Source organism: Arachis ipaensis, chromosome B08, assembly GCF_000816755.2.
Source record: "Arachis ipaensis cultivar K30076 chromosome B08, Araip1.1, whole genome shotgun sequence".
NCBI classification, from domain to species: domain Eukaryota; kingdom Viridiplantae; phylum Streptophyta; class Magnoliopsida; order Fabales; family Fabaceae; genus Arachis; species Arachis ipaensis.
Window position 1 is genome coordinate 10,624,903 of NC_029792.2, and position 12,642 is coordinate 10,637,544.

The window sequence follows — 12,642 nt, forward strand, 5'->3', positions numbered from 1 at the left end:
AAACCAATACTATAATAATTAATTTCCATTAACATTATTATAGAAAGTTACTAAATAAACCTAATATAAAATTTACTAAATATGAATTTTTGTTAAGTTTAAATTTTAGATATTTTTTATAATCAAATTTTCAATATTTGTATTTTTAAAAATTTTAAATAACTTTTTTTGTGTTAAATATTGGTTGTAATATTGTCTTTAATTATAAAGATATGATCTTTTAGTTAGTATCTGTTTTCAGATGCTAAAGGACTAATACTCAGTACTCAATATTGTGTTAGAGGATCAAAGACTGAAATAAAATTTAAGAGACAAAATTCTAATCTTTACTAAAAAGTGGAAACACAAATAATTAAAATTTTTAGAGATAAAAACTGAAATTTTAATAATATTTTATACCTAAAATATCCTTATTTCAATTAATTAATTTTATTTTTATTTTTTATACAAAATAAATTTTATACTAAATATAATATAAAAATTTAATTTAGTAATCTTTTAATCTGTGTTTTTCAATTTCACCCTCTCTTTCAAACCGCAGCCTTAACGTGAACAGCCACCACAACGAGTGTTTTTATGTTCAAAATGAGATGTAACCCTCCACATGGTTAAGAGAGATGTATGTATTTAATGCGTAATTACATACTCTTGTGATAAGATAGAATTACATATTCTTGTGATAAGATAGATACAGTTCTCTCTATCTTCCTTTAATACATGGTATGACAGCGCTTTTGTCATTTTGTAGCGGTGGACTTTGTCTATCTTTCCCCTAAAATTAAATGTGAACGGACGGTTTACTTTGGAACCATATGCCATAGTTGCTTGGTTTGCAACATGCCAACATGCATGTAACTATGAAATTATCTAAGTGACGAATAGATTGTGATGACCAAGAGAATATTACTACTGGATTGTGATTTATTGGCTATGTTCAATTGTTCATTGGTTTTCCATGGATATATAACATTATTTTATCAAGAAATATTATTAGCTGATGAACCAGATTCTAACATAATATTGAGATTGAGATTAATTTATTTTCTTTCTTCTAACTTGTTTTCTTTTTTAGTTCTGCGTGATTCTCTCTGCTTGCCTCGTCTTTTGTTTGTTTCTTATCATTTTCATGTTTATTCATTGGTACTTGCTTCCACATGGCCATCTTTGGTGTCTAGCCCCGATGAGCCAAGTTCAATTCTCTCTTAACCTTTGTCCTTAATGTCGAGCTACTACTTAACGAAGTTCGGCGACAATTCTGGACAAGCATTGGAGAAGATTGTGGGGCTGATATATTATTTCTGTGTTATGCTTGACTTGTGTGTAGTTTGTGTGTTTTCTTTTGTAAATGTAGAAGAAGTAGGCGCCAGTGTTTAAAGGGTGCTGGCAGTGGCAGCACATATACTTACGTTACCTTTTGGAAAGTAAAGCAGCTTATTGTACATACCATAAGACACAGATAAATAGATATTAAAGATATGAGTAGAAATTATTAGTGTGTATATATTGTATTTGGTAAAACAATAAATAAATAAAATATAATAAAACTGAAATAAGTTTTCACTCATTTGAATACTAACATTTATTCATTCTAATTTTGCTTTTATTTTTGTATTGTACGGTACTTTAACTAATTTTTAAAATTAGTTAATTACATAAATTTATAACACATCTATAATAATAAAATCACACACAAAATACTTTTTATATACATCTAAAAATTATAAAATAAAATTTAAAATTCAAGAATATAATATTTTCACTATAAGATAGCGAAACATAACGACTAAAAATTACCAGTCGTTTATCTAATCACCACAAATAAAGAAGATAACAGCAGTTGACATTAGAGCTCTTTCATGTGCTGCAGAATCTGATTCATTAGTAGCTATTTCATGAAGAACTGTCGCTAGTCAGGACACTTTATCATAATTTATTCAATCCTCTACATCTTCTAACTAATAATTCCCCCCACAGCAGAAACCCGTGAACTGAGAGCGGTAGAATGCAAAACCCCCTATTCTCTGCTCCGTCGTGCGTCTCTGTTGTCCATCCATTCTCCTCTCCCCGGTGTCAACCTTTTGCCCCTCCTCTACAGTGCGTGAAACCCCTACTCCCTCCTCCACGGTGCGCAAAATTCCTATTCTCTGGTCCACCGTGCGCCTCTATGTCGTCATGGAGTCGATCGCGTGGCTGCTTATACATCTTTCTTTTACGGTCGTCGAAGTTTCTCCTCTCCTTAACCGTGTGTGAAACCCTTACACCCTCTTCCACTGTGCGCGAATCTGAGCTATTGCGGCCTCTCTCCTGTCACTGATTCGTTCTTCCACATTACTCTTTCTTTTTTGTTTTCATTCTTGATCACCTACAAAATTTGAATCCTATTTTTTTAAAAATTTATCTATATCTTCTTGGTTCAGATTATGCTTTCAGGTTATTTTGATTCAAATTTTGTCTATATATTTTATTAATTCAGGTTAATTGTGGTTGTTTAGAGTTAAGGACTTAAAGATACTATTATTTTGATTTCTTGTGTATTTTGTAGTAAAATTTTTAATTAGAGTAAATAAATACAAACAGTTAATGATTGTTTGCTCTCTGATGCCGTTGGTCATGCGCCTGGATCAATTGTGAAGGTTTGCTCTCTAATAACAAATTTAAAGTGTTGCATTTTTTTGAAACTCAGACAATAATTTCATTGGTTTTGTTATCATGTCATCAAAAGAAATGCCCAAATATCTAACATTTTGGATTCTCTTAAAATTTTAGAAATTGGATCAATGGAGACCAAAATACATGGGCAAATTTGGATTTGATCATTTGGGTTTATATAACAAGTACAGATAAGAGATCAACGCAACAAATACTTAATGAGGTGAAGGTAAATATTCACAAAAGTAATTTTGTATATATTTGTGTCTAACATATATGATTGAAATAAGTAGAACATATGATTAGTTGAACTGATTAGATGAATGAAAGAATTATTGTTGTGTCTGCTATTTTGAATTTTTTATTTGGTTTTTTTTTTTTGGCTGATATGAGATTGAATTTGGGTTTGTACTTAATATTAATGTACATGGTATATTAGTTGGTCTGTCAATATTATTTATTTGATAAAGGGCACTATGATCTATAAAGTTAAATATGTGATGAATTATAGTCACTTCCTAGACTTAATTTAGTGTCAAATCAAAGCTTATATTTTGGATCCAAGTGTCACTACAAAAAATTATCGATTTAGTGACCAAAATTTTGGTGACTGCTGAAACCTTGGTCACTAAACGTTAGCGACCGATTTTTGAATAAGAACACCAAACCTTCACTATAGAGTATTGGTCGCTAAATGGTGACCGGGTTTTTCGATCGTTAAATTGATCACTTAGTATATTGGTCGCTAAATAGTGACTAATTTTTCGGTCGCTAAATCAGTCGCTAGTTTGCGACCAGCATTTCGATCTCATTTGCTACCAATGTTTCAGTCTCTAATTCGGTTGCTAAGTGGAGACCTATATTTTAGCAACCAACATTTCAGTCACTAAATCGGTTGTTAATTAGCAACCAAGCATTATTAATAACAAAAAATATTTCCGTTATCCCAGATAGAATGAGCTATCTTGCTTTGCATTGAATTAAAACAAAAAACTTGACAACATGAATATTCCTAAATAACCACATTAATTGAAAAGCTTATTTTTTACATCATATACCAAATTCTTAATAGTAAGGGCTTTTTTATTCTTATTCAATTCTAACAAAACTTTATTTATTCTGGAAACACTAACAACTAACATGAAAATTGAGCAATTGCTTAAAAACCTTTATAAATATTCTTTTAGTCAAGTTCACTCTTTCTATCTAGGTACAATGAATAAGCAAATTATATTCTAGATTTCAAATGTCATTAAAAGAGTGAGTAACATAGGAGCAAAAATAGAAAATTATTACACATTTTAGTCACAAAAAGATTACAATCCAAGAAACATATAAGTGAATAGAAAAACAAGTGCTATTAATTGTTCACGCAATTGACACTTGTTATCACCAACAAGTTTGGTGTAGTCTTTTATACTGAGATGTAAATTAGAATTGGTGGTTGCTGTTAATTCTTCTTGTTGTAAATGTTGGCACTAACTCTTTTTTAACCTTCTATTAAAATTTTATTGATGATTAATTAATTTCATTTTCCGTAGAGTTGGGTTTGATTTGGTAACTTGTGATCCATTTATAGTTTGAGTTTCCAGAAATACCCCTCAACATGAGCATGTATTTTTCATAGTGCTTCCACCCAATAATCAGCCATGCAGTAAATAAAAAAAATTTAAAACAAAGTCAACTAAATATTATGAAAATGATTCTGGACAACTACTTTTACCTAACTTCCAATGTCCATACATGTTAAGTGTGAGTTTGTGGGTTGTATTCCAGAAACGAATACATCAATCTGTAGTTCCTCCTCCAGATGCAAGGAGTCCATGAACATGAGGAAATCACGCTATTGCTTTAACAGTTGTCGTGTGCTCACATTACTTCAGAACAGGCTGAGTTGAGTGTTGATTCCAAACAAGCAACTACAAACATATAAAGGAAATTATTAGTGTACCAGTGCATGAAAATCAAAGGAGTAACACAGCAGAAAATGGAGTTAGAAAGTTGATGAAACTTGCAAGTGCATACTCATTTATCATTTCCTACAGATGCTAACTCACGGTTATCATAAGACCACTTCAGTCCACAAATCTTTGAAACCCCAAAAAAGGGGGGAGAACCAAAAAAAGGTTTACTGGAATCAAATAATAAATCATTACCAAAGTCATATATAAGTTCTAAAAACAAAAATCAAACTTATACAACAATTAAAGTCTCCTGCAAGATAAGGCATGGAGAACATGTAAGAAAGATGTGAGGGATAGGCATTGTGCCTGTACCTAGAAAACAAGCTAAGGGGCTTATTCAAATCAATTATATATAAAGAAAATGTTACGAAGAGAATTTGTCAATTAGGTTTGAAAAAAATGTTGCCAGGTCAAAAAATTACAAGTTTCAAATTTCGCATATAAAAAACAGGATGGAAAAGCAACAAAATAATTAAAAATCAATGAACTTGAAATAAGATTATTAAAAGATGATGGACACACCAGCAACTCCTAAAATAGACTTGAAATTCATGGCAGAAGAAGCATGGATAATAGTTGTTTGAATATGTGCCTTAAAAGAAGAAGATGATGCTTGAGAAGTTGTTGCTTCTAATTTTTTCTTGCTCTTTCTCTTTGATGGTGTTGAAATGCTTGATCCAATGTCCCTGGACTTAACTTCCATCTCTTCTTTAGGTTCAACACCCTCACCCTATAACGTAATCGCAAACATTACATTTTCGAAATTTTTATAGCACATTTAACAAATTCATTCATTTTTCGTATATTTATACAGACATTCAATTATATATTCTTCTGCCAATATGAGACACAAAACTCTTTATTCTAATCATACTATTAACATTAATCTCTTGTACTTAAATGCTATGTTACAATGGCATTACTTTGACTAGTTACAATAGTCAACACACAAGAGATCAAAATGGATAATCTTTCCCAAACATCAACCCAGAAAATTATACTTTGGCCTTATGAGGAGTTTGAATTATGATATTATTCATTTTATGCGATTTGCAAAGTTGAAATGGATGCAAATCTTGTCATTTCACGTTTTTTTTTTCTTCCTTTAAAATTAGTTGGAAATAAAGGTAGGATTAGGAGGATAATTACCTTAGCTGATAAATTATCAGCAGCCACTTGCAATTTAATTTCTGTTCTAAATTTGTCACTTGGTTCTAGACTAAGTTTCATGAGAACTCTTTAAGGCTTCCTCTAGTTCCAACTTTTGAGATTCTACTCCTTTCTGCTTGGAATTTCAAGAAAAAAAGGAAATAATACAAGAGAAACACTCAGTAGTTTGAAATATTTTAAAGGAATAGCTCAAAGAGAAGGAGATTTTTAACGATTAAATGTCATCAAATAGATTAATGCTTAAATAAATAATATAAAGTTTAGCTTGGATCGCGAAGAGTATATCGCAAGTGAAAAAAAGCATAGTCATACTCATACCTAGTTAGCAATAGTTTCCTGTGCAAGCTGCAACTCTTTCTCAAGCTCTTAAATTAGCTTAAATAGACTTCTCTTTGAGAAGCAATTGCTTGAACACTCCCAACCTATAAAATCATCATATTAATAAGCAAAAACTTTTTTATTTTTCTTTTCCTTTCCATTTCTTTAACTGTCATCATTATCTTGTAGTATGGACAGTTTCAGAGAAAGAAATCCCCTAAAGTTGAAATAATAGAAAGCTAAGCTCAAATCCACAAACAGATCCACAACGAGAAGAAATTGACACCTAAATTACAAATCCAAACTTAAACTCCCAAGAAACCTAGCACTTAACTAAAATGCAGTGAAACACAAATTTGCAATGGTGGAGCAATACTCAAAGCTTAGATCTATAGAATTTAAAGTGAATCTCAGAGGAACGAACCTGATAGTAGAAGAGCCACACCGTGAAGAAATTCACGTTTCACTCCAGCGTATCTTCTGTTGGAAATAAGTAGTAATGACCACAATTCAATCAATGTAAAATAATTTATTATTGTTATTATATTAAAATGTTAATATAATAAGATCTTTGATTAAATTTAGAGATTTATTATTGTGATAGTAATCATAATATTGAGAGATGAATCTTTTATAATTTAATCTAAATTATTCTTGGTCATAGAATTATTAAAAGGGATATTATAATCCAAAAAAATCATAAATTATATATATATAGATGGTGCATATAGAGATATGACCATTGAACTGACTCAATTTGAGAATTCCTAATGGTTATAATTTCCGCATATTTGTCAATAGAATATTCTCAAGATGAACATAGTAATAGAGTTTCCTTTAACCCACGAACTATTATACTAATTAACAATGTATTTATTATATTTTGATTCCGGACACCTAATATCTTAGGGTGCTAGTTGAATGGATATTGAGTATGATTTAAATACTTGTAGAATTAATGATTAGTCAATAAGAAATCCGTCAACTCTCGGTAAAGAGTTTAAGCTCTATGATTATAATAACTGAGATGAATAAAACCTTAGCCAAGGGGATTGAATGAATGAAGAAATGAGTTTTTTAAGTCATTCACAATTCATTATAATAATGGTAACAAGTTAGAGTTTTGACAATTAAACCATACTCTAAGGGTTAACCAAGAGTTGGAAAGATTGAAGGAATTATACTTTATTCTTCTGAGGTTTTTAGTAAAAGTAGATTACTTCATACTATCGGGGTCGTTGAGGAGTATTGCTAGACGCCAACCTTGATTAATAAATTTAGTATGACTAATTTACTACCCGTTTAGTATTGAACCTATGGGGTCACACATTAACGAGTGTTATTCTAGTATTTGCTTTAGAATTATTTAATTATTATTTTGATTTGATCAAATAAATAATTATATTAATTCAAATGGAATATTATTATATTCTTTGCTAGCACCAAGAATATAATAATAATATGATAATTGAGAATATTAAATGAGATTTGAGAATAATTAGTTATTCTATTTCTAAATTTGAATTCTAAGTTTGGATGAGATTCTAACTGATTCTGTTTCAAATTGAGTTATGATATGATTCATAAATTTGAAAGATTCAAGTTTAAAATAGTAAGATATGATTTAAATTTGAATTGAGATTCAGATTTAAAATTAGTAACAAATCTCATACTATATATATGTATGCCAAGAGTAGAGGAATAATAGATGAAAATAAAACACAAGTGTTTTATTCCTTTACCTCTACACACATAAACGTATGTAAGCCAATTCTTGGAGAAAAATTTTATGGCATGTAAAGAGTTGCAAGAGATTTCTCAATTTAGATCAGATGTCCATTGGTCAAAGAGTTGACAGCAAAGATTGATTGGTCTCGGTGTGGATACGCATAGCGCTTTCGTACCATGGAAGGAGAAAGTGATTTTTACTAGCGTACACAGGTATTTAGATCTAATCTATACATATATTATTGGAATAAAGTTTAAGCAAAAAATAGATCTTTAGGATTACTTTCTTTTCTTCCGCTGCGTGTTATGAACACATGGTAATCCTTCAGCTTCTACCTTCAAGCTCAACTTATTATTGAGCTATTTTGTGTTGTGTGTTAATTTAACAAAAATAATTAATATCCTAATAGATAAAGCCAAATCAAAATGAAAATATAGAGACATTCTCTGGAATTATAGTGGAAAATCAAAATCAGAGATACGAAGTTGAAGTACCTTGACTGAAGGAGAAAATCAGCTTGACCGGAAGATTATTGTTGTTGTTACTGGAGAAGAAGTTACCATAGTAGGCGACGCTGAGAAAAGAACGACGCGATGCGAGCAACGATAGATCTAGACGGGGATGTGACGATCTGCAACAATGGGGGAACGAACAGAAGAAGTATCGGCGAGGGGCAGACGGCGAAAAGACTCGAGGAGGAGAGATGGCACCGACGAGAACGGCGCCAACTAGGACTCATGGAAAGTGACTTCTCTCTCCACTTCACCGGAGAGTGAGGGAGGTGACGCGAGGGACTCTGTGTGGGGAGAGAGCTTAGGGTTAGGGTTGAAAAGTGATGCTTTTTTTAAATTTATTTTAAATCGAGTTTGTTCCTATTATTTAAAACAGTGACCAATTTAGCAACTAATTAATTTGTAACTTTTATTTTTTAGTTGGTTGCAAATTTAGTCGCTAACCAACTGCTCTAATGCTAAGATTTTATAGTTGGTCGCTAAAATCGGTCGCTATATTAACCCTTAGCAACCGATTTAGTGACCGCTACCTTAGCGACCAACTATTTTATCAACATATTTTTAAGTCGGTTGTTAATTTGGTCGCTAAATTATAAAATAGCAACCAATTTAGTAACCGAATGCTTTAAAACCAGCATTTTATAGTTGGTCACTATCTTAACACTTAGCAACCGATTTAGCGACCGCTACCTTAGCGGCCAAATTAGCAACCAACTATTTTATCAACATATTTTTAAGTCGGTTGCTAATTCGGTCGCTAAATTATAAAATAGCAACCAATTTAGTGACCGAATGCGTTAAAACCATCATTTTACAGTTGGTCGCTAAATCGATAGCTATCTTAACACTTAGCAACAGATTTAGCGACCAACTTCTTAGTGACCGATTTAGTGACTAACCACCATGAAGCTTGTTTTGGTTGCTAAGTTAAAAAAATAGCGACCGACTAGATTAGCTTTGTCATCGGTAGCTAAATCGGTCACTAATTTTTGTTTGAGCGACCAATTTAGCAACCAAGAGTGGGTGGTCACTAAATCGGTCACTAATTGAAATTTAGCGACCGATTTAGTAACCGATTTTTTTTAAATCCTAGAAAAGTTTGATTGGTTGTAAAATTAGTCGCTAAAATCGGTCGCTATTTTGAAACTTTCTTGTAGTGTGTAATTGCTCCATCATCTGAAATTGATTCTAAGATTTTCTGCAAACATGATCAACTAACATAAGAAGTTATGGCATATGGAATTACTTTTTGTCTCTATTTTTTTTTACTTTTCCTTCTTATTTTGTGGTTGATTAAATTTTTGTAAGACCGTTTATAGGTGCAATGGATGGGCATATAGATGGGTTTTCCTGTATGGCCAAGAATCCTACCCAATTGAAATAGATATTTTCTGGTGCAATGGATGGAGGTACTTCAATTCTCCCTTATTTATTTCTCATGAGTATATGAATGTTCCATTGTTTGGGAAAAATTGGCTGAAAATTTATGCTTCTAGCTCTTGGGCTATTGAAAGAAACAGCAAGAGTGAATTCTGATTGTGAAGAATCTTCTACACATTAGTGCTTTATATAATATAATTTTTTTTTTCTAATATAGTAATGCATCTGTTCTTTACAATTATGTCTGTCTGTTTATAAACTGCATTTTTTGTTTTGGAGACAGTGTTAGACTTTGGAATACTTCTGTTGATAATCTCATAGAGTTGGGTCACTCAACTAAGAATTCTGTAGAGGTAAGATGTTAGTTCATTTTTCTTATTCCTTTTTCAGCAGTTATCCTTCCTCATACAATTTTGCAAACACTCTTCTACAGCCAGCAAGTGTTCATGTTGGGAAGAATGCACTTTTGTAAGTATTGATGTGATTCACCAGAAAAATATTGAAACTTGTTTTAATATTATTTTTATGTGTAGCTTGCTCTTGAATGTTTAGGACTGTTGATCACCAGTGGGATGGTGAACTGTTTGCCACAACTGGCGCCCAAGTAGATATATGGAATCACAACAGGTGTCAGTTTATTTATTTCGGACAAAGAACTTACCCATTTTCTTAATCTTTTTTTCCCTTTAGAATTTCTTTTTATTGGTTTGTCTTTCATATTGCATATCTGAGCCTATAAGTAGTTGGGTCATTTTACTTCTGTTTCCCCTGCACGATGCATGAGTTCCTGCCCGTCTATGTATGTAATGTTTGAGTTTGAATTTGTTATGAGTTACTTATTTGTCTAACCTGTTTTATTATAGTGACCGAGGTATAATGTTATACGATCTATGTATGGCTTCTCCAGTGACAAAAATGACAATGATGGTAATTATTCTATTTAATTAGTTTCAATTTCAACACAGGTGTAGATTTTCATTTTCCTAAGTCGAGCAATCAATTTTACTTTACTTTAATTAGTAACTTATTCTCTTATTTACTTCTAATTTCATAGTAGATTATATCATCGGTTCATTTCTCTATTGCATTCTTGCTATCATCATCATATGTGTTCTTTCAGTTTGCATTTTTATCCAAATTACTTATTCATGACTATACTGACCTTTTTCTCCCTATGTGGCAGACCAAAACGAATTCGATAGCATGGAACCCAATAAAACCAATAAATTTCACAGCTGTAAGTTCATGAGATGAATTTAACCAGTGTTTTTTTAAGCTATTATTGTATAAAATTTTGGTTTTAGCTAACTTCTAAAATATTTATCTATGTTTTTGAAATTCTATCTTTTCAATTATTATTTGTATTCTTATGGATAAATTGCATGACCATGCAGGAAAATAAAGATGGAAATTGCTATAGCTATGATGCTAGAAAGTTAGATGAAGCCAAATGTGTTCATATGGATCCTGTTTCTGCAGTGTGAGATCAATGTTTCCTAAAAATTTACTATATTTTTCATTGTGTGCATATATATACAATTTAACAATAGACAGTTTTGTGACATAAAATGGATATATTTATTTAATAGAATAGTTGATTTTAAGCCTTACAATGCTATTAAGCCTTAAAAATAGCACTCCAGCACCATAAATTAGTTCAAGAAACCTAGAAAGTAGGAATCATTATTCCTTATGAAACTATATTAGGTGCTTGAGATTATTCTATTTTTTTTCTCTGCATTAACTTCACAATAAGAATTATATTTTGTTGAGTAATAAAGTACCTATGAGTAACACTATATGAATGCTACAGTTGAGTTAAATAGTAGTATTTGGCTTAATAATTGCTAATTATTAAGTTTAATCAATTATGATGTAAAGAAAATAAGTTATAGTAAAAAAAAATAGTATCACATGTAGTAGTTTAGCAGTTATTTTTTTTAAATATCATGTAAAAAACTGCGGTAGGTTAAAAATTGCTATATTTTTTTTAAAGCATCTATTAGAATTGTGACAATTCTAAACCGCCACAATTTAACAAAAAAAACTAGTAAAGCAAAATCAATTATCTGATTAGCGGCAGTTATATCAGCGGTTGCTGAAAATCGCCGCAAAATCAACTACCTGCGCTACTAACTAAGGCGGTTCACTCAACCACTGATATTGGTTTTGGTGGCGGTTTAAAACCACCGTTAATAACAGAAAAAACCGCCGCAAATCTCCATTCTTCTTGTAGTGTTTTATCATTGAATTTATGAGACTTATCAATAGAAGTCGTCTTATTTGCTATTTTTCTTTCTTTGGATAAGGACAAATACCTTTTTTATTGGCATTATTGTTGTACACTGTATATTAAATACATAAAAAATTAGCAGTACACATTTAAAATCATAAAAATTCATGCTAATTATTTTATTAACACATCTAAAACTCATAAAAAATTCAAAACATATTAAATATTGATTTATAACTTACACCTCCAATATTATAAGATTTGTTGATAACTCATCCTAAACCGTTCATGAAACAAATCAAAACTTTATATTAAGAATGTATAAAAACTTAGCATTATCTAAAAATATCACCGTTATCTAAAAATATCACCATCATTTATAACATGGTAGTTTTAATTGACCATTGATAAGGAGGGTTGAAAATTTCACCATATTTAGATAGCTATTAGAAATGCCATATAATTCAGTAAATAGTATGTTGAAAATAATTTTACTTAATTGCATGAGACAGACGCCAAAAAAAACATAGTAGCAATAAATATCATTATACAAAAAAACCAAAACTGAACTAAAAAATCACAGTCTTTCAAATAAATTTTTTTTTTTGTTGAACTCTCAACCCAATATTCAAGCATCTTTCAATTACATACTATTTCTGTGTAGACAACTAAAACTCACATAACTAG

At 31.0% G+C, this 12,642-nt stretch overlaps 1 protein-coding gene across 2 annotated transcripts; it reads right to left on the reverse strand.

Moving 5' to 3' along the window:
* LOC107612071 lies at positions 4,157–6,595 on the reverse strand. 2 transcript variants are annotated; one of them, XR_002351907.1, is made up of 5 exons: positions 6,526–6,595; positions 6,102–6,205; positions 5,763–5,895; positions 5,136–5,343; positions 4,157–4,568 (listed from the first exon to the last, which is right to left on the reverse strand). XR_002351907.1 is itself a non-coding variant. In XM_021108863.1 (4 exons), exons 2-4 carry the CDS (start codon positions 5,841–5,843, stop codon positions 4,519–4,521), a joined length of 339 nt encoding a protein of 112 aa, XP_020964522.1. In that variant the 5' UTR covers positions 5,844–5,895; positions 6,102–6,492; the 3' UTR covers positions 4,169–4,518. The 2 variants fall into 2 exon arrangements, 1 of the variants encoding a protein (XP_020964522.1); XM_021108863.1 differs by lacking the exon at positions 6,526–6,595 and having other exon boundaries at positions 4,169–4,568; positions 6,102–6,492.